Below are 22,003 nucleotides of genomic sequence, written 5' to 3'. Positions count from 1 at the left end.
GGCGATTCTGGGGCTTTGGCTTGAATGTTTCGGATAGCTTGATTAGCTTCTCCCGTGGTGAGTCCTCTCCGATAATGAGGTAGTGGTGTTCTGTAGTAATGAGGCTATTTAATCGTGATATAATCTTTAACAACCTTTGTCGGTGTTGATCACGGCGATCATATGCTTGAACCGCTAATGTATATCGCTTAAGCTCAGCATCGTCGAGATCTATAATATCTCTTTCTCGCTGACGGTTGTCCCTGGGTATTGATAGCTCGTCCTGGGCCTCTGGTACTTGTAGAGCATTATTATCCCCCTTTTGAGGATCTAGGTAATCCTACACATCTTCTGCAACAGCCGCTGACTTTATGTGGCCTATCCAGATCCTCTACTATGCTTCTGACTGAAGCTTTTGGTCAAGCGGGACCTGCATCAGATCTTTCCTTATAATATCCGACATCTTCGTACAAGATTTAGCTCAGATACTTAAATCTTCCTCTGATTATGTTTTTGAAGGCAGTTTTTCGGTACGGGACTTTCTTTTCGCTGAACATAAGGGCTTATAAGTGGTGGCTAGGTGTTCAGGGGTATCCGACTGTGCTGGGCGCTTTAGGGGTTTGTTGACTGTGAGATACAGGGCAAAATGGTCTAATATTTCTTAGACAGTCAGGCAATCTGGACTTATAACTGTCAGGATGAGGAGTTGATGTACTGGCTAGTACGAGAGATGCTGAATAGAATCAGTTGATTGATTAAGGTGTTAAGATCGGTTGAGTGTTTCTGGGGTCTCTATAATCAAACTCTTGGCGTGTTGTGACGCCATACTAGAAGGGGATTGAGCGAACGATAAATAATTCTTCCCCGAAGGGGCCTAGTGGTAAGATACTACTCCTTCAGTTTGTCAATTATCAATATAGAACGAGACTAAGTCTGCACGTGATCCTTGCCAAATTCATCTGGCATGGGGAGCGGACCAATCACAGGGCCAGACACCAAGTGAAAGACATCGGCCACAATATAGTTGAAAGTACGGAGTAAGGTCGCGGTGAATTGGGTCGCAGGGTCGGAGTACCGCCACAGGACAGCCACAGGCAGCAGCAATACAGGCGGTCAGGTCAAGAGTGGACGATCGACCGAAGGGGGGTAGTTCGTGCAGCAGGAAATGGTGTGAATGGTGGAAGGTTGAAGGAAGTGGGGAGAAGCGGAGGAGGAAGTGACACGTTGGTGGTTGATTTAGCCAATCATGTGGATTGACATCGGCAGAGTGGAGGTTATTAGCCACACTAGTGTGGCTGACTGCGTTGGTTGGTACTGTAGGGCTGTACTGTGGCTGGGGTTACACGGTATTTACCGTAGGGCATAATGTAGACTATGCTAGACACTTGGGACGAAAACCAGGGTTCTGTGGATCTAGGCATCAATCTCGGGAGTACATGGCACAGCCATTCTATTCTAGAATTAGCAATTGCAAATGAAAATGCCTCGTAGATTAGTATTCTCCATACTATAGTTACTGCATGTACATAGTAATCACAATATAAAATACCAGCTCAGCCCTGCCAAGCCAACCGGGCCGAGCAAGTTTCCCAGCCGTACATCGTACTTTCCCTCCGTAAATACAGAGTGGTGAGTGGTACTCGTACCTTCCCCCCAGGCTCAGGCTCTTCGGTAAACTTCGTCTCCTCTTTTCCTCCTCCATCTCTCACCACCTCTTACCTCCTCCCATCCGCATCTTCGCCCTTCCTCCGTCGATTCTTCCACTTCAGGTAGGTGAACCCTCCTCGGCTTCACACCCCTTTTCTCGATTACGCCCATCCAAAACAAACGTCGGTCCTCTGTTTTCCCCCGGGCGTCGGCTTCTCCTATCGCGACCCCAGCCTTATCCCCGCCTTTAATCCAGAGTCGCTGCTCTCATTGCTTGTTCCGACCATTTGGAGCTTCATTCGCTAACGCGCTGTCTTGACCTCATAGGTCCTCTTCCGACGTTATGGCTTCCCAAGGTTATTACGGCCAGCCCCAGCAGCCCCAGTACCCCCAGCAGGCGTAAGTCGACCTCAAATATTTCATATGCTGCCACGTTATCCTCGTCTATGTCGCACTGCGCATCGAATCCCCTCCTCCGATCGGCAAGAATCTGCGCTTCGGTGGATCGGAGCGATCGATGGTGATCAGACCGATATGAGAGACCACAAATGCGTTGAACATCGCGCTGATTATTGTTATTGAATAGCTACCCTCCCCCCCGGTGGTGAATACTACCAGCAGGGTCCTCCCCAGGGCTATCCCCAGTACCCCCAGCAACCCCAGCAGGTAGGTCTTCCTTGAATCATGTTTAGATTCGCTAGCTAATGGTCCTGATATAGTACGCTCCCCAGGGCGGCCCTCCCGGTCCCCAATACGCTCCCCAGCAGGACAACAACAAGGGTAAAAGTGGTGGTGGTCAGGGCTGCCTCGGTGCCTGGTGAGTTTAAGTGCTTAACTCCCAACTTTGCGCATAGCTAATTCAATATGTCTCTTCTAGTCTTGCAACTCTGTGCTGTTGCTTCGTGTGTGAGGAGGGTTGCGAGTGCTGTGCTGAGTGCTTCGAGTGCTGTGAGATGTGCTAGACTCGACCACCGATGACTCTTGACGATACTTTTCTTCTTCGTGGCGTTCGCGTTTCTCGGATCCGCCCGGCGGATCTCTGGGGCAGATTTTCTTGCACACCGCACTCTTTGGATTAATCTATTTCATTTCAAGATATGAATCCCTCGGTGCTTTCTTGGGAGTCGGTACCAAACATTCTAGTTTCTATTCCAGCCTTTTCTCTAACTCCTTCAAGTTAATTTGATACTTTGCTCATGTGTTTATAACCATGGCCCTCCGAAACCCTTCATTATCAATCTTACTATAGACGCCCTGTTGCCGGGACAGTCTTCCTCAGAGTCCTCCCGAGGCATCCTTGCCGAGACAGTCTTCTTTCAACATCTCCATGCGCTCGGCCTTTCTGCAGTTCTACTCGCAGTGTCTTGATTCCGTCATGAACTATAACCATGGCGCCCAGCCCTTGGTCTCGAATACCATTGAATACCGTTGCCACCGTCATATTTTCAAGTTATAGAAGTATCGCTCCGGCTACTTCAGTATCAGTACAGTATTGATAGTATTGATCGTAGTAACAAATTTCTTAACGCTCTTACATTGTATAGTATATAAATATAGTAGTACAGCGATATGATTGTGGCCCTGACAGCCCGAGGTCTTGGGTTCAAGTTACGGCTCCAGGGCTATACGTTATATTTGCTCTACAAATACTCTACCGCGATAAGTGCTGAGATCCGAGGCATAGCGTATTGATCTAAGTACCGGTGTGGAGACCGTGTTTTACGGCCCCTGGCGGGCGGCAAGGAAACGAATAAGAAGCTAGGCACAGCCCCGTCGCTATAAGGGGTATCATATTCTCATCCTGCTACAATTTCTGGTAGATATCTTATTTTCCTAGACTTGTCTCTTCCATCATGGGTAGGGACAAAACCAGTCGAGCTGATCCTAGGGAGTTCCAGGGGCTCTGTCTCCTCTCCATGGATGGTGGGGGAGTGAGGGACCTGTCAAGTTTACATATTCTCTGAGATCTGATGGAACAGTTGAACTCAGAGCGGGTGGGAAAGGAACCTTTGAAGCCGTGCGATGTTTTCGGTCTCATCGAGGGAACCAGCACGGGCGGATGAGTGTTCAGTGCAAAACAAGGATGCGCCAATCTAGCAAACTAACTCCATAATCGAATAGCCTCGTTGCGATTATGTTCGGGCGGTTAGAGATGAATGTAGAAGAGTGCACTAAAGCCTACAACTAGCTGATGAGATTCATCTTCAGCGAAAAGATCAACAATCTCCTCGTAGGGTAGTCAGGGAATATAGTACGATAGCCGGAGACTCAAGGTCCGCGATCGAAGATATAATGATCAAACTCGGTGCATCTCCCAATGATCTAATGAACGATGGCATCACTCGAAGATGCCGAGCCTTTGTTGTGCGACGGCCAAAGAGAGTCTTCAGGTCACCCGACTGCGAAACTACACGGTTACAAATAATGATGCTGTCTCAGCAGCAGTCTGCGGCAACAAGTTTCTTTGAGCCGGTGACGATCGATAATCGACAATACGTGGATGGTGCCTTTGGCGCCAACAACCCAATCGAAGAGGTCGAGGAGGAGGCCGCTGATATTTGGTGCCATACGACTCGTCAATTGAAACCCTCGGTTAAATGCATCATTTCAGTTGGCACGGGAAACCCTGGAAAGAAGGCACTTGATGATAAGATTCACTTATTTCTGACAAAGACGTTGGTTAGGATGGCCCTGAAGCCCGAAGGAATCGAGGGCAGCCTAACTAGTTTAAGAAGGAGAGGCTGGTTTACAAAAAGGGGTGCGAGTAGCTCTGTTAGGCCCTTGGGCTGACGACCAAACCGACAATATGAAATGCGGAGAATCTGGAGAATCCGACAGATCCACAGCCCAGCGTCTCCGGTGAAGCCATTAGTATCCAGGGCTAGCCTCGTGTAGCCTTGGTGACATGGATGATATTTATAAATTAACGCTTTCCTTGTGAGCCTGATGGCCTTGGTCAATGTTCAACCGCTCCTCGAGAGAATTAGATTCTAGGGCCGTTTAGGGAAAGGTCTCCGGCGAGTGCTATTTGGTACCTGCCATGTATAAGTTTGCATATCACATATTACTAAAAAGGGTCTCCCTCTCTCTCTTTTCCTAGGTCTCTACATGTAAACTTCTCACAAACGCGCACAACAAACATACTCCAGGACCATTACTTTATTTCCAGATCTTGTGCCCAGTACCTCCATACGCACAACAACAATTCTAAATTTTCTGGCGAAGAGCGGGATCAACAAGTAGAATTTAGTATCACACTAAGTAATTACTGTACAATCCATGAAAGATGGATATACTACTACGTAGTAGGTCCCACCCAAGGTCTAGATTTTGGAAATGTTTCAGATTCAAAGGGCTTGAACCTGAACTTGTCTGATGCCTACCGTGACTTGGACCTGGGTAGGTGCCAGCGTGCAGGCTTGAGCCTTCCAAGCCCTGGAGGTCACGGTTGGAACTTGAACTTCAACCTTGGAAATTGCCAGTGTATATATAATTCCCCAGATGTGGGGGCCTGGGAACTCCAGGGGCTTGAATTTGGATTTTTGGAAATTCTTGCACCAAGCTTGGAAGTGATTAATACGATATTCAGGGCCATCTTTTGCCCGATAGCTTTACTACCTAGGCATTTTACTGCCAAAAATATGAAATATCCATATTAAAAAAACGTACGGTTTTTGAACCTGATATTACCGGATCACGTGACTTGACGACTTCATTGCGTCCTCACCCGCCGACGTCAGTTGAGGTCGTTTCGGTCCACGCATTTTGATCGCGAGCGCAATTGAAACTTGACTTGAAGGTTGATTTCGCCAAGTGAAAACTCTTACCTTCCACTCACCTCACGCCACAACCGTGCGCCCATCACCGCAATTATGCTTTTCTTCAGGTACCCCTCCAATCTAGCCCATTGCGCAAAACGACGAGCTTGAACTGCGCTAACCAAATGCCTGATCCAGCTTCTTCAAGACCCTTACGAATCAGACTGTTACCATCGAGCTCAAGAATGACATTCGTATCCGCGGTATCCTAAAGTCAGTCGATCAATACCTCAACATCAAGCTCGACGATATCGAAGTTTTGGACTTGGACAAGTACCCGCATCTGTCGTCCGTCAAGAACATGTTCATCCGTGGCAGTGTTGTCCGCTATGTGATGCTACCCCGGTCAGAGGTGGATGTTGGTTTGCTGGAGGATGCTACACGGCGGGGTAAGTAAAGCCCTTGATGCCACCGTCGGGATTGGGCTCTTCTCCCCAGTCCTTGATCCCCTCGGAGCAGCTTTCGAGAATCGTCAATTGCGGCCGCTCATGCCCTCTCGTCGCACTACCCGAATACCTACTGACTCGTTCTTCTTCGCACAGAGGCCGCCAACCAGGCCGGCAAGGCCCGGTAAACGACCACGATTTTAACGCTGCGCCTCAAACACCGCTATAACCATTCAAATAATACCGCCTCGACGCTTTCTCACGATGTGATGTCCTTGGGTTAGGAAGATCGGGGACTTGGATCAGCAACTTCCGAGTGAGAGAAGGGGCCGGAGCACCTGGCAGCAAGGAGGAATGGTGTGACATACTGCGCTACACTCCTCATCAGGCTTTAGACTCGAGATTTGTCGACTGCGGGTCTTGAAATGGAATGACCCTGGCCATCTGTGAAAGTGATCCTGTGTGACCGCTTGGTGGCTGATTTGTCTGCATTGCTCATCATACTGTGCCCAATACCCTTTAAAACACACCAACTGGTTTCGAATTATCATTTACCTTGATCTATCTAACATTCATCGCTCCGAACTGTACGAATTGCTACGAACCGTAAACCTGTAGATTTCCCATTTGCGGCCAAAGTGCTCACGTGACTTCGCGACGGGCAGCGCGACGAGACTCGACGCCACCATTTCTCCCCTCCAGATCATGCATTTCGACCAGGCCAATTTGTACATATATTCCCAGGATTGCCCTCCGGGAAACTTCCGCTCCCAGGCTCACAAATCGCGTTTATCATTCGCCTGATTCACAGCCAAATCTTTCTGTCCTGGTCCACTACAATAACTACTCAGCGATGGCAGGTTCTTTTGGGAGGAAAGCGTCCACACCGTCCAAGGGATTCTCCGCCAAACCCTCGTCCGCCAAACGAAATAGAAGTATAACGACCTTCTTTCAAAAGACCGATGGCCCGCCCGGAGCTACTTCGCACCAATCCCGAATTACACAATTTGTGACTGCCTCACAATCCCCGAGCAGCGGCCGCGGAACCCCAACCTCCCATAATGGAACCGGCGTCCGAAACGACTCGGGTGGACTATTCCTGGAAGATAGGAAGGGTCTTACCAGGATAGACAAAGGTGCTGCTACGGACACGAGCGAACGAACGCGATCACGAACGCCTGACGATATTTGGGGTGACGAGACCGAAACCTCGGATGCCGACGAGCTACGATACCACGAGAAAGCTTCGTCTGTCAAACGTCAAAAGGTCGAATCTCCGGAGGCGCCGGTCGATATTCCACGACTAGATGTATCGACAACGCCCAAAGACTCGGTATCGGCGAAAAAGACGAACAAAGGACCATTTATCGACGAGTCCGATAGCGAAGATGACATGGATGCCTACCGTGATTTGAACGAGGCATCACCTGCACCAAGTGAAACGAATAATGGAACACCATCTCTGATGAACGACGAGTTGTCCAAAGACCTTGCCGAATCCGAGCAGCCGCCGCCGGTAAGAGACGCCACGACTAGTGCCGGGAATGAAGGATACGTGAATTTTGACGAACTTGAAGAAGAAGAATTTATAGGAGAAGAGTTTTTGGACAAACCTTGGGAGGACTCGGATACGGAACGACCGGGTAATGGGCTCGAATTTGACGATGTGAATGATCCAATAAACGATGAATCGAATTCCGTGTCATGTCCGATTTGCCAGACAGCTCTGGTTGGGCACAGTGAATCTGTACGTTGTGATTTGTAACTTGATTTTTATTTTTCTCAACGGTCGCTAATTTAGGACAGGAAATAACTGTACATGTGAATGATTGTTTAGATGGAAAGCCCAGTTTGGCAACCTCTCCTCCAAAATCGCCACGAAAACCACTATCACCAATACCAGCTCCCCCGCAACTACCTCGCAACACGATTGAAAGCGATTCTTTAAAGCGATCGGAAAGAGCTGCCATTGCACGGCCCGCCCAGCGCGACCCATATCCTCAGAATGCAAGCAGTGGAGGATCTGCTTCTGCTTTCTCCAAAATGATGGCCGGCAACGCAGAGGATTCTGCTTGGGCAACGGCTTCTTCAAACGAGGTCTCGTCTCGTGGCAAGCAGGCTTACCAGAGGACTTGTCCGTTTTACAAGATTCTCAATGGATTTGCTATCACTGTCGATGCCTTTCGTTATGGGGCAGTCGAAGGGTGCAATGCCTATTTTCTCAGCCATTTTCATAGTGACCATTACATTGGACTCAGTAAGTCTTGGTCTCACGGTCCTATCTATTGCAGTCGACCGACGGCCAATTTGGTCCGGATGAAGCTACGAGTCGACCCCAAATGGGTGGTTGACCTAGATTTCGAGACACCCACAGACGTTCCCGACACAGGCGGCGTACGAGTTACCATGATCCACGCCAATCACTGCCCGGGTAGTTCACTATTTTTGTTCGAGAAGAGCTTCGGTAACGGACCCAACATACGAAGAGAACGCATCCTTCATTGTGGGGATTTCCGAGCATCTGTAGACCATATTCGGCATCCACTCCTTCGCCCCGACCCCATTAACCCAGTTACCGGGAAGCCGCGGCAGCAACGACTTGACAAGTGCTATCTTGATACAACATATCTCGACCCGAAGTATGCCTTCCCCAGCCAGGAGAGCGTAATCACTGCCTGTTCTGAGCTTTGCGTCCGCTTGAATGACGAAGTTGGCGTCGGTACCGACACGAGCCAGGTCAAGGTACCTGGATTGATGAGCAAGTTCTTATCTTCCGTGACCACCAGCGATCGCAAGCAAGACCAAGTCTCTACCGGCGGTCGTGGGGGTCGGTTACTTGTCGTGGTTGGTACCTACAGCATTGGAAAAGAACGTATCTGCATAGGAATTGCCAAAGCCCTGGGGTCGAAGATCTTCGCCACGCCGCCCAAACAGGCAATATGTGCCTGTTTGGAAGACCCGGAACTGTCGGATTTGCTGACGAGTGACCCACGCGAAGCACAAGTTCATATGCAAACATTATTTGAACTCAAAGCCGACACACTGGCCGATTACCTGGACCAGCTTAAACCGGCATTTTCGCGGGTAGTCGGGTTTCGTCCTTCGGGATGGACCTACCGGCCCCCCGCAGGTCGTGTGCTCACCAACCCCACGGTACCAACGGTTCTTCGTGGCGAACAATGGCGAACCCCATTTACGGCCCAGGATTTGACACCACAGCGGGGGGAGTACGCGTGAGAGCGCGTGCTTTGGGGTTCCCTATAGTGAGCATAGTTCGTTCCGAGAGCTGACCATGTTCTGTTGTGCACTCCGCATTGGAAAGGTCATTCCCACGGTGAATGTGGGGAAAGAGAAGGATCGAGACAAGATGAAGACGTGGATAGATCGGTGGGAGGGGGATAAGCGCAAGAATGGGCTGTTTCATGCGAGTGAGTGGTAGGAGAAGAGACCAGGATACACAAATTCATACTGTCTACTCATGCCATCTATCATCTACTAGTATTTACCATCTATCTGTTCTACTCTGTGCTCTGTTCTCTTTACTATTTATATATCCATCTATTCTATACATATCATCTCTTCCTCCATGATATCCATCACGTGCCCTCACAGGACCATACCAGCTTCCACCTCGCAGTTCGCATTTTCTCCCTCGTCACGTCGTCCCCGGCAGATCCTCATGCTCTTGTCAATCCTTGACTTCTGATTGATCCTCCTGGTAGAAAAAATGGAGCTGCTGAGCTAATAACCGAACTCGGGCACCAACACCGGCACTCGCTTTGCTACCATAGGATGCTGACTGGCTCGAATTCCCCACATCGCTCCCATCCCCAGATACCGATTTCACTCCCGTTGACCACTTTGACCTCGGGGATGATGCTGCTCACCGTCAATGACCCCTCGCCATAAATACTCCCTCAGTTTCCTTGGGAATTTCTTCCATATGGATTGACTGCCAGCTTGCCAACTTCCTGGACCTCTTCTCTTGCACTACTTACTCTTTTTTATCTTCTTTACCCACTTGGTTGAAACTTGATCAACACACGGGCTCCCCACTCCGATCGGCCGTGCGCTTGCTCCTTCGAGCTTCAGCTGGTCTCTTCTTTTTTCCCCAATCCTTTCATTGTCGCACCCGTTTCCCATCCGTGCCAAGCATCGCTGTATATAGCCGCCATGCTGGTCTCCGTTGAAAATATACCCTATATTCTGCTAGCTCTGGCAGCGGCCTACTACCTGGTGCCGTACTTCCAGCGCTGGCATTTGCATGATATTCCCAGCCCGAGCTTGGCTTCTTTCACCAACTTATGGGTGCTCGCCCAAGCCCGCCAGGGTAAGCGCTTCCTATCTGTTGATGCGCTGCACAAGAAGCACGGCAAGCTTGTTCGCATTGCGCCCCGCCACGTCTCTATCGCCGACGATGCCGCCATCACCCAGGTCTACGGTCACGGAAACGGTTTCCTGAAGGCGTATGTCCCCTCGAACCTCCGTTGAACTTCCAACAAGTTGCTAATTGCCTGCCAGTGACTTCTATGATGCTTTCGTTTCCATCCGTCGTGGTTTGTTCAACACTCGCGACCGTGCGGAGCACACCCGCAAGCGCAAGACTGTTGCCCACACTTTCTCTGCCAAGTCTATCGGTCAATTTGAACAGTATATCCACCACAACATCGAAACCTTCGTCAAGGAGTGGAACAAAATGTCCGATCTGCAGGCTAACCCCAAGACCGGCTACGCTACCCTCGACGCTTTGAACTGGTTCAACTACCTGGCTTTCGACATTATCGGAGATTTGGCCTTCGGTGCACCCTTCGGCATGATCGAGAAGGGTCAGGATATCGCTGAGATGCGCAAGAGCCCCAATGATCCCCCCAAGTATGTCCAGGCTGTCGAAGTTCTCAACCGTCGCGGTGAGGTTTCAAACGCTCTTGGCTGCCTGCCTAGTCTCAAGCCCTTCGCCAAGTATCTCCCCGACAAGTTCTTCACCCAGGGTATCGAGGCCGTCGAGAACCTGGCTGGTATCGCTATTGCCCGTGTCAACGAACGTCTCAAGCCCGAGGTTATGGCCAACAACACTCGTGTCGATCTGCTCGCTCGTCTCATGGAAGGAAAGGATAGCAACGGTAACAAGCTCGGCCGCGAGGAACTTACCGCTGAGGCCCTCACTCAACTGATCGCTGGCTCCGACACCACCTCTAACACCGCCTGCGCTATCCTGTACTGGTGCCTCCGTACCCCCGGTGTGATCGCCAAGCTGCAAAAGACCCTGGATGACGCCATTCCCACCGACATCGACGTTCCCACCCACGCTATGGTCAAGGATATCGAATACCTGCAGTGGGTCATCTGGGAAACCATGCGTATTCACAGCACCTCCGCCATGGGTCTGCCCCGTGAGATCCCCGAGGGCGCCGCTCCTATCAACATCTCCGGTCACACTTTCGGCCCCGGCGATGTCCTCTCCGTCCCAAGCTACACCATTCACCGCTCCAAGGAAATTTGGGGTCCCGATGCCGAGGAGTTCAACCCCGAGCGTTGGTCTTCCAAGAATCTGACTGCTCGCCAGAAGGCTGCTTTCATTCCCTTCTCTCACGGCCCCCGTGCCTGCGTCGGCCGCAACGTTGCCGAGATGGAACTTCTCGTCATGGGCGCTACTGTCTTCCGCCTCTTCGAGTTCCAGATTGAGCAGGATGGTCCCATGGAGACTCGCGAGGGCTTCCTTCGCAAGCCTCTTGGTCTGATTGTTGGCATGAAGCGCAGAACTCATGCTTAAATTCAATGTTTGTTTGTCTTCAGGAGTAGGGAAGATTGGATTGGACTGGATAAATGGTGCGGGCCTATGGTGGATTCTGAAATCACTTTTTGTCATTACATTTTCATCTTCTGTCTATCTGCCCAGCCATGCCGGTTACTGGTGATGATGTGCGATTATGAGCGCGGGATTGGAAATCCCGCTCACGAACTGCCACGTTTTTCCTATGGATATCTGCTTCCGGTCATGTGAAGCAAAATTGTGTATATATGATGCCTGTAAATACCTGAATTTGCATATCTCATTTCGGCCTTTTAATTTTACTGGTCTCCATGTAGCTTTATAAGATCTCAAGACCGAGCTCCAGAGCGATACCCAGAAGAAGTTCAGAGGGACGTCAGAACCTGAAGCTCAGGCTTATCGTCGTTACGGCGCTCCATAGAGGCAACCGGATCAGTACTAGTAGTTACTGATTTGAAGCAAAGGGTTTGGGGCATGCGGTACTATAGCGGCTACCGCTATCGCCTGTGCGCGAAACAGAGATAGGACACTCCTATTTCAAATCCTCATCACATTATACGCTGATCTTGACATGGATAGCACGTAAACAACCGGTTCTGTATTTACGACGAAATCAAACTTGGAATGAGATGTTTCAAAATACTCCAGTAGAATTTGAAAACAAATTGTTCCTTGGACTCGCATTTTATTTCCCAGTACCCCACTGCCACTCTGAGTAATTAGACCAGATTTCGTTAGACAAAGTCCCGCTGTCTGGGGATCGGGGATATAACTTGAATCATACGAGCCTAAGTATTGGGCTGATACTTAGGCTCGTATGATTCAAGTACGATTCAGAGACGAATCCATTAAGATGGATCAATGTGGAACCCGTGCAATGTCTCCGAAACCCTTTTTCTCGAAAGTACTGGAGCCGTGCGTGGATTGTCCAAGAAATGAAGTTTAGTGGCCCTGGCTGTTTGCAACTGCGATGTGGCAGGGAGAAGTCATATGACAGTATTATGGACTATGTTCCAAAATCGAAGTCACCATATCTCCCAATTACCACGCCAAGACAAACTTCTACTCGCCAACTGAAATTCCGGAGCGAATTTGCAATCTTTTTAGTTACAAGGAGCGGAGAGAACGACTGTCATTTCGGGAATTTCTTGATATGTTTTTGGATTGCGAGTGCTCAGATCCCAGAGATAACTTGTTTGCATTTAAGAATTTGTTCGAGGACCGATTGCAGAGAAGAATTATGATCAACTATAATACCGACAAAGAAGTGGCGACTCCGCGCATTTTGGCAAAAATGACGGAGGAAGTACAAGACATTTACATTTTGACCATACGAACTCGTCAAATCTGCAGCGGGACAGACGCAGGGACAGAATGGCAGAAGAAATTGCCTTCATGGTGTCCGTTTGTTGGAACACCATACACAACGTCATTTATACCTAAATTACAAGACAACATTCCCGGGGTCGATCGAAAGAGGAAAAAAATCTCTTTCGTGGAGCTTGAGGGCCGTCTGATCTTGAAGACCAATGGTTTCGTTCTTGGAAAGGTCTTGAAAGTGCACCATACCGAAGAGATTCGAGTTGTTATCTTGTCTAGACCGGTTCCTAGTCCCCTCGCTCTGTCTCCTTGATAACATCGTCTACTAAATTCAACCTTTATTTATGTAACTCGCTCGTCACTCTAATCAGACACCCATATACTATTTGGGTCTTTCTATTGGAGCCATGGTTCAGACAAAAGCGGCATTGATATCGTCGAGCTTTCCCCAAAGCCAGATCCATCGATCTCGACTGTGCAGAACGGGAATACCACCATCCATACCAGGCTCTGAAAAGGCTTTCTAACAAACCTTACCCTGCCTTTGGATAGACAAATTGTTGTAATTCGGGCAGTCATAAGCATACTGAGCATTCCGAGGCTGTCAGTGCCCACAAATCAGTAAGAATCACACCTGCAGGGAAACGAACATTCAAGTTGTCTATTATACACAACCTTGGAAACCTTGGCAAGTAGGCCCTCTCAGGCTACTAGTCATCGAATTACGAGCAACAATCTACACGTAACAATACAGATGTAAGATGTAGATGTGGATAGATAAAAACTACATTTCGTTATTCATGAATGGAGCATCGAATAATAGGTCAAATAATCCACGCCGATTGACCGCGACTAAGCCCACCACCGCACCCACAGGCATTGAAACCACGTAAAAAGATCAAACTACCAAGTAGCCGGACCGAATGTCTGACCCTCAGCAAGGGGAGTCCGGATAGCACTATCCTGAGCATCCATGGTATTCGCCGCAATCCTGGTACCCCACCAAGCAGGGAACTCAGTGCCAGTCAGGTTAAGAGTCAGGAAAATCAGAATGGTGCAGATAGCCAGACCGACATCCAGACCCGCGGAAAGGACGTAGTTGTACTGCATCCACCATCCGCGCCAGCGGTCACGAATCCACTTGTTGAAGATGAATCCGACGATACCCCAGCTGAGGTAGTTCAGCGGTGTGGCGGGTGGGATAAGACCGGCTCCACTGAAGATGAGAGGGGCGTTGAGATAGCGGATCGAACTCTTGGGCCACTTACGGGCACCGACGTAGATCACGATTGGCAGGATGAGACCGGCAATCCAGAAGAACATGAGCGGGGAGTAGATCTCGCCGATGGAGAACATTCGCTGCGGACCAATTACACCCCAGATCACGGAGGCGTTGAAGAAGACTCGTCCATTGGGACAGGTGTAGTGGTTTGGCTGGTCGCTCTGGCAGACCTTCTTGATGGCGCCGAGGGCCCAGTTCATTGTTGCGATCTGGACAAGGGATGACCAGACACCGGCAACCATCTGTGCGCTGAAGGTCACCCGGGGAGGAAGCTTCATATAATGGCCTGGAAATTGTTAGAATGAATGAAGAAAGACGAAAAAATGAGGTTTATAATGCGAAAGCTTACCGAGTTTCAGATCTTGGGAGAAGTACATTCCCTGGTACATACTCATGTAGCCGTATGTTTTGAAGAGCATCATTGCCATGGGCTTTCCGGGCTGCATGTATCCAATGATGAACTCAGTGAGGACATTGAGGCCAATATCGATATTCGTCGAAGCTTTGACGATACCCAGAGGGATGAACCAGAACACTGCAATGGCGAGGGAGATGAAGAAGGCCCACCAGCTCAGGTGAGTTTCGAACCCTTGAGTGACACCAAGTGCGATGCCGATCATGATAAGAGTGACGACTCCGTACCACCACATGGGGACGGTCTTGAAACGCGCCATCAGGCGACTGTGCACATCCTCGGTCTCGCCACCGGTCTGGCGGAACCGGGACCAGATGTCAGAGCCGTGGAAGAGACCAGTGTGCACGATAACGGCGATGATTCCGGCAAATGATAGACCGTAACACAGGGTGAATGTCGTTGACAGGAAGAGCGGGGAGTACTCCTTGTACTTGACCGGGTCGAAGGTGAATTCTGGAGTGAGAATCTTGCTGACATTGTAAATGTTACCAGTGTTGTCGTAACTCTGCGAATCACTAATTGGTAGATATTCCGAGTAGAACAGCCCCTTGTAGTGGATACCCGCAGTGACAATCCAAAAGAAGAAGACCATGCCAATCAAAGTATTGGCAATAGCATACCAAGGAGCAATAAGTGGACTGAAGTTGAAGCCGGAGATTTGAGTCCAGTCAAAGGTCATGGGGAGCAAGGATAGACCAGTCCAACCGCCAAACAGCTGATTGATGACAACATTGTTGGGCTTGATCCAGGTAACCCAGGCGAAGACGCTGAGGAAGGGGGCGATATACCCGGGGAACCAATACCAGCAGAAAGACGCTATCATCGCAGTGAGGAAAAGACCATATCGGCCAATCTTCCAGCCAGAAACCTTGCGGGGATCGGGCCTGGAGTGATCGTGAAGAGCAGAGAACAGCGCAGTATTGATCAAAGTGGATGGCCAGATCATAGCAGCGGGCTGGACCAGGAATTTGGTGAAGAAACCGGCCATACCAAATCCTAGCATCTGTGTTGAGCTGAATTGATGAATTAGCATCAAGTATCGAGGACATAATAGCAGGGGAGGTCGGAAACAATTAGACTCCAGAGTACTTACATGCACATGAAGATTTCAAAAGCCCATCCGAACTTCTGTCCGTAGAATGCGCGCTGCGCGAGAAGGATATCCGTTGCATATGCGGCACTGGAAGTATGGAAATTAGCATTTCCAATCTGACCGTAGAACACAACTCTAGATGAGTTGATTATCAACCATCTAGCAAAGACTCACCCGCCACCAAAGGTCGCATTAGCCATAATAACAACCAGCGCATGTTCCTTCTTGCTGAAAACACCAGGATTAAGATTGCAATCAATACCGAAGAACTTGAATTTCGTGGCGGGCATGAATTTCTCCCACGCCTTGCCGACGGGGTAAGCAACGACCTGGGCGATGTAGGATGGAATAACAATGTACGGCTGACGCATGGAGAAGAGCATGTTAAGTGAAGAGCCAATTGTTGCGAAGAGTAGACCAATGACCCAGGCACGGATAGTGTTGGTGTGGCCACCTTCGTCGATATTGGGCACCGCGGAGCGCACTTCCGGATAAGGTGAGTTGTCAAGAACTTCATGTGCAATGTCAACCCGTGCACCCTTGTCTTCTGTAGCAAGGGCCTCGTCGAGCTCATCCTCGACTTCATCTGGCATGTTTGGGTCCCAGTGATGATGGGCCTTCAGGTTGCGCAACTTGGTGAGGACATCGTCATGTGCGTTTTCGTCAACACCGCTGGAGACAGCGACGCTGGGCTCTTCCTTCTCCATTGTGGGAATGGATAGCCAAGTTGAGCTTGACCAAGGGTGAGGTGAATAGATTGGGGATAAGGGGAGAAGCAAGGGGAGAAAGGGAGAGCGTGGTGAAAGTGAGGAGAAGTGATAGGGTATTTATTTCCTCTGCGCCTTAGTTAGCTCTCACCCAACGCACTAAACAAACGCACTAAACCATGTGGTTCTTCCACGACTTCGTACAACGCTAAAGCACTAAAGCTTTAATGGAAGAGTCCCGACGGTGGTCCGCCTTATCGTATTAAGTCGAGATCTGAGACCAGCTTGGGAACAACAGGAGTGGATGTAACCTCAACTAAGACGCCAGATGGGTTAAACGCACCGACGAGGTAAGAAGGGGAACTCTGATTCGAGGAACGGCGAGTGGGGAACCTTTTTCTGCGAGAAAAGAGCCAAAATATCGTATAAACTTGGTCGGGGATGAGAGGCGAGCAGGAACGAGGCACTACAATACTAGTACTAGTACATAGATAAACTGGGAATTATCCTAGAATAAACCACAGGAACTAAGTGAGCGACACCCAATCAAAACGACACAATCATGTTATTGTCGCACGATACTGGCCGCTCTCAGACCATTTTCCGATTTGGCCATGTTTGCATTGACGACTCCGAGCCAGTCACGATGCTGCGATCTTAGCTGGCCACCCTCCCCCCATTCCTCAATTATCGAGAGTCCACTTAGAAGCTTGGCCACTTCAACCCCGGCACACCTGTGGCGTTCCTGAGGTTACTCCCACTCCCCGCGCTCAGTGAAGTTTCCAATCACAGGAACTGCATCCGGCGATGGACTTATCCAGGCGGGGAATTCGGCATTTGATGGCGTGGCCCTCGCGCCATCGCACGTTGCCGACGTAGACAAACGTAAACGTAGACGTGGATTCCTCTTGTCGAGAACCTCGGGAAAGCCGAGGCATTGTCACGGGGTGTCTTCGGGGGAACACAAGCGAACTGATAAAGAGACCCGCCCAAGCATGGACGGGGTTAACTTTGTGTACGAGTAGAACGAGCTTGTCAGAGATAAGCCAGTGGGCGTTGTGGGGACAACTCTTGGAAAGTCTTATGGGCCCCGGCCACCAATGGTTTGGGTTCACCCTAGTGTCGCCCTTATCCCTTTAGTGTTGGTGGTGAGTGGCTGGCGGGTGGCCGACGCTAATCTAAACACTTGCAAGCGTGCCGTCGTCCAGCACCAACGCACGGCAGACTATCCTGGTTGGGCCCATGGCCGACGCCCCTGTTTTCAAGGGGGTCACTAGCAGGTTGGCCTAATGTGCCACAGCTGGTCATGATCTTGTTGCGCCCGCAGTCCGTCGGATTGTACGGATAATAAGGCGGGATAACACTCCTCGGCAAATTCAATAAGACGAAAGACCCTGCCAAGCCTGCGACAGGGGCCAGAAATTTCGCTAGCAAATTGCGATTCGAGCAAGTCCAGATCACAATCGCATGCGGTCGATAGACTCAGCGACTACCTTTCCCCTGCGTTGTGCAGGAAAGGCGGCACGGCATCGCATCGCATCGAATCCCTTTCATCCCTGCGGATCTCTTTCGAAAACAATCTTCCATGGATGGTGGATAGCACGGCCCTACAAGACACGATCGACCCGCAACTGAAATGCGGGGAAAAGCGAATCCTCCCATGCGTCGTGGAGCCCAAAAGTGTGAGGGAACCGTCAGCCGACGTGGAGCTGAAACTATCAGGCGATAACTTTTATTCCTATTGGTGGGGAACGGGGAATGTTCGGTTGCAATCAACATCCAGGGGCGTAAGCCGGAGTCCAGAGGAACATTCGAACAGGATTTTAGGATCTCACCCGCTCTCTCTGGACCCTGTGGCGACAATCTGAGTCAGGCTGATGGCTGATGGCTGATATCCATGGACTTAATGTCTGCATCCTTTTTATAGAAATTTCTCTCTTTGCCTGGGGATTCCACCTTTGGCAAGAGGAATTCTGCGAGTCAGCACAGTCTGTCTATTGCCACTCCGCGGGATACTGTAGGAGCAGATAAAAGTTCGGTGAATGATTTGACTCCGCGTAATTGATGTGGATCTCCCCCGGCTTCAAGCTGCCTGATTTGCATCCGCTGCTTCTTTGTCTATATCTAACGGTCCTAGCGCAGTGGCGGACTAGCCAAGTGAGACAGCCGTCTTGTTTAGCGTAAGACTTGCGCCGCTAAAATCGCCGGGCTTGTTCGTCTTGGCTCCACCAGGAGACGTTTCTTCCGCGTGTGCCCCAAGAGCCAATCTAGGGAAGAACGGCTATCGCAGGGCATCGCTTAACTTCCCCGCGGTATCCGGTCATAGGTGAGATTCACATTGATATCAATATCGATATCGTAGTCGAACGACAGGCGCCATGGCCCTTGCGATACAGTTGAACAGGTGTTGGCGGCAAATGCCGGATAATCGTGGATATAGCCCTATCTACGGGGATTTCTATCACATGGCCCCCAATCATACCACTGGCCCTCACAGTAGATTACTCGCAGGGGCCCAATTTGCAGGCAGTGGGTCCAACGAGAACAGCGCATCGTCGCCAAGAGCCCATTCGAAATCAGCTAGAAATTGCTCGTCAAGATGAAAAGCGTTGTTTTGATCCGGTATGCCAGAAGACGGCACCATACAACCAGCAAAATCGCGATTGGCATCTACCGCTGCGCCTGCGCCTGCATCAGTTGCGACATGGTAACGTGAGCGCATAAAGACCTTACCGTCTGAGGGTTCTATGACCGATCGCTTTGTCCGCGACGGGGGATCGAACTCGTCTCGCCACCACCAGACTGTGTCAAGGATTGGACTAAGTACCAGTCGGCTGCGAATCCGCAGAGCTGTATACTCGCCGCCGTCGGCTTTCCGGAAAGCCCTGGTGCTATTCCATATAGAGTTTAGTATGGTCACGGTCTTCGCAGCCATGTCTGCGCTATCCACCGTCATCTGCTTGGCCATGTTGATGGCTGTAAAGACTGCAGCTCGTGCGCGCGTGGTTTCTAGGCCGTGCGAGGCCGTGTTACTTTTGAGGATCCGAAGAAGAGACGTTGAGGCCAAGAGAATCGCAAAGCCCATCTGGGCTGGGCACATCGCCAAGCAACCGAGTCGATCTGCAAGGGACTGGACGTAGTCGATCAAGCCGCACGCGGTAACAAGAAGCCGTGGGTAGAAAGCGCTTGAAACCAGCGTCTGGATTTTATAAAGGTGGAAGGTCTGGATTGCTAGCCGGCAAAGTCCAGTATCGAATCTCTCTTCATCTGCAGCATCAAATGTTAGTATATGTGGAGGTCTCGGGGAAGAGCATCGGAGGATATATACCAGTCACAGCTTGAAGTTCTAGTTCATCTATTTGTCCTTCATAGGTGCGGAGAAGGATGTCTAACGCGCGTTCTTGGTCTAATGACATAGACCGCATCCCATTTTCCAGTACTGCTTCACTGCATCGTGCAATGAGCTCTTGGCAACGAAGCTTAAGTACCATCCAAGGCGCGATTATATCGAATAGAGCTTGGCGTTGAGCGGGATCTTGGGGGAGGCTGACCAACGCTCGGGGTAACTGTCCCTTTGTCACGCATACTCTATGAGATATATCAGTGATGCACTCGCAATGGCAAAGAAACGCCCGGAAGAAGGATAGCATGGAAACCCACCTTTGGTACACAATGACAGTATGCGCCCACAGCTCCGATCTCCGAACTAGATCTGCCTCGGACGGTGCGGGCATCTTAACTCGCGAAAACTCATGGCTGGACATAGGTATATGCAAGCCATTCTGCATGGCAATGTGTAGCAGCATTCCACTGAGCGGAAATGTCACATCTGGATGTTCGCCCTTTGGAAATGGCCAGGTTAGCAAGAGCAAGAGGCCTTGGATAGTATGCCATGGCGGCGAGGTCGATAAGGCAGACAGGAAGGCCATCTCTATGACGCTTCGCGCCAGCGCCATTAACAGCGTGGGATTCCGCGCGTAGGCTCGACATGATACGCCCACTATACACCAGAAGAGGAAGGGGGATTGTATATAGTATGTGTTTGGTCTGGTTTCTGGGTCGAGAATGGGTAGGAATTGGGCGTAGTGGCGGAAGAAGCTGTGACGCGCATGAATTAGTCAACAGGGGAAAATATGTTTCGAGAATTGTGGAATCGCACATATGAAACAAATCGTCAATCTCATCCCCCCTGACTTCAACCCCATGTAGACTCCGAGACCGGGTTGTGTCCCCTTCCAATGCCGGTGCCGGTGCCGGTGCTGGAGTTGATGGAGATATCTCCAAGCCATTGGGCGCAAGGAGCTGCGGTGGATATGAGGGCAGCGAAATATTTGGGGTGCCTGACATGGAATCACTGTTAGGTTCGGACCTTGGAGCCATCTCCGCCGCCGCTGTTAGCAGGGCAATGGGTGATGGGTGCGGGTCCACTGGGTGCGAGACCCGGAGCTTACGGCGGAGATCTTCAGACTCCTGCTGTAGCTCCGACATTCGTCTGGTAGAGTTGTTAGCATATTGGATGGTCTTTCAGGGTGAGATAGTGTGTACACACTTGCGTTTGTGCTCTCGTCTGAAGGGGTCTGAGATGACGCAGCTTGCATTGACCTTGCGACACCGTGTACATGGCTCATCGGGGTTCAGATAAACATCGCATTTCGCCTATATTCATACTCGTTAGAGGCATTGAACAAATACAAATGGAGATGTGAATAGCGTCTCGCGACAGGACACGATGGGCACCTTTTGCTGGCGGCACTCGGTGCACGCCTTCTTCCCCTTCTTCAGTGGCCTACGCATGACTTTGTTAGCGCCCTGAATGGAGTAGAATAGTGATTGTCCTTACTCGGCCATGGAGGGATGTACACCGGGATCTGTACGTCGGAGGATGCGTAATGCGTAACCGGGTTGGTAGTGGGAGAGATGAGGTGCAGAAGAAAGCCGTTCCCGGGATTGCGCGGCACCGGCCCGGGCGGAAACGCCCAGCTATAAAACGATTGCCTCCCCAACCTTTTCTGTTTTTTCTCATCCTACTAGTATCTCTCCATTTCCACTCTACTATGAAAAAGAAAAGATGGAAAAATATGAATTGAGAATTACAATCACTTTTCCGAGCAGTACTTGAAATTATGAATCTTGGAAACCCCCTGTAAGCCTGTGCGACGCTCGAGCTGGTAACCGTTCCCACCGAGGCAATCTGTCCTACCACGGACGAAGGAGACACTGGCAGAATATATTTACATATGGGCTAGGTTTAAACTTTGAAAAGCTCATAGTAACGGGTACCTGTTAGTTACTAATAATCGTGGTACAGGCCAGATCTTGTACAGACTCAGGCGTGAATGCCATTCGACGGATTTGCGTACAAGTAGTGGACAAGGGGAGTGTAGAATATAGCCAAATCATGCCATGTCCCAGGATTGCTCCCGGGGACTTCGAAATATCAACATGTTGTACCAGTAACTACTAGTGTTCATTGGATGGTCCCCGTAGGCGTCCGGTGAATGTAGTACTAGTAGGTATCGCCCTAACGTTGTATACTTGTATTAGCATGTGCCTTTTGTCAATTTTGCCCCCCCCCCCCCTCCATAG

The 22,003-nt window shown here is 50.2% G+C and overlaps 7 protein-coding genes across 7 annotated transcripts; 5 read left to right on the top strand and 2 right to left on the bottom strand.

Annotated features, from left to right (window-relative positions):
- Positions 1–2,049: 2,049 nt before the first annotated feature.
- N7481_000100 (uncharacterized protein) lies at positions 2,050–2,447 on the top strand (the record flags this gene model as incomplete). The annotated part of the gene is made up of 3 exons (XM_057259319.1): positions 2,050–2,146; positions 2,213–2,292; positions 2,346–2,447. The coding sequence occupies 3 exons, from the start codon at positions 2,050–2,052 to the stop codon at positions 2,445–2,447; spliced, it is 279 nt and encodes a 92-aa protein (XP_057127151.1).
- A 1,603-nt stretch (positions 2,448–4,050) lies between these two features.
- On the top strand, positions 4,051–4,416 carry N7481_000099 (uncharacterized protein; the record flags this gene model as incomplete). Its single annotated transcript, XM_057259318.1, has 1 exon — positions 4,051–4,416. The coding sequence occupies one exon, from the start codon at positions 4,051–4,053 to the stop codon at positions 4,414–4,416; it is 366 nt and encodes a 121-aa protein (XP_057127150.1).
- A 1,082-nt stretch (positions 4,417–5,498) lies between these two features.
- Positions 5,499–6,018, top strand: N7481_000098 (Sm-like protein LSM2; the record flags this gene model as incomplete). The annotated part of the gene is made up of 3 exons (XM_057259317.1): positions 5,499–5,512; positions 5,583–5,833; positions 5,987–6,018. The coding sequence occupies 3 exons, from the start codon at positions 5,499–5,501 to the stop codon at positions 6,016–6,018; spliced, it is 297 nt and encodes a 98-aa protein (XP_057127149.1).
- A 665-nt stretch (positions 6,019–6,683) lies between these two features.
- Positions 6,684–9,269, top strand: N7481_000097 (DNA cross-link repair protein PSO2; the record flags this gene model as incomplete). Its single annotated transcript, XM_057259316.1, has 3 exons — positions 6,684–7,577; positions 7,637–9,057; positions 9,104–9,269. 3 exons carry the CDS (start codon positions 6,684–6,686, stop codon positions 9,267–9,269), a joined length of 2,481 nt encoding a protein of 826 aa, XP_057127148.1.
- Positions 9,270–10,003: 734 nt separating this feature from the next.
- Positions 10,004–11,600, top strand: N7481_000096 (cytochrome P450; the record flags this gene model as incomplete). The annotated part of the gene is made up of 2 exons (XM_057259315.1): positions 10,004–10,296; positions 10,352–11,600. The coding sequence occupies 2 exons, from the start codon at positions 10,004–10,006 to the stop codon at positions 11,598–11,600; spliced, it is 1,542 nt and encodes a 513-aa protein (XP_057127147.1).
- A 2,223-nt stretch (positions 11,601–13,823) lies between these two features.
- On the bottom strand, positions 13,824–16,417 carry optB (small oligopeptide transporter, OPT family; the record flags this gene model as incomplete). The annotated part of the gene is made up of 4 exons (XM_057259314.1): positions 13,824–14,488; positions 14,552–15,630; positions 15,711–15,797; positions 15,885–16,417. 4 exons carry the CDS (start codon positions 16,415–16,417, stop codon positions 13,824–13,826), a joined length of 2,364 nt encoding a protein of 787 aa, XP_057127146.1.
- Positions 16,418–18,908: 2,491 nt separating this feature from the next.
- Positions 18,909–21,265, bottom strand: N7481_000094 (putative C6 transcription factor (Leu3); the record flags this gene model as incomplete). Its single annotated transcript, XM_057259313.1, has 7 exons — positions 18,909–19,684; positions 19,746–20,005; positions 20,078–20,515; positions 20,577–20,909; positions 20,967–21,073; positions 21,110–21,203; positions 21,258–21,265. The coding sequence occupies 7 exons, from the start codon at positions 21,263–21,265 to the stop codon at positions 18,909–18,911; spliced, it is 2,016 nt and encodes a 671-aa protein (XP_057127145.1).
- Positions 21,266–22,003: the final 738 nt, after the last annotated feature.

Source organism: Penicillium waksmanii, assembly GCF_028829765.1.
Source record: "Penicillium waksmanii strain IBT 27052 chromosome Unknown utg000001l:1.0-4852451.0:1.0-4856178.0, whole genome shotgun sequence".
NCBI classification, from domain to species: Eukaryota; Fungi; Ascomycota; class Eurotiomycetes; order Eurotiales; family Aspergillaceae; genus Penicillium; species Penicillium waksmanii.
The sequence above is the reverse complement of the archived record's forward strand: the minus strand, read 5'-3'. Positions and strand labels throughout refer to the sequence as shown.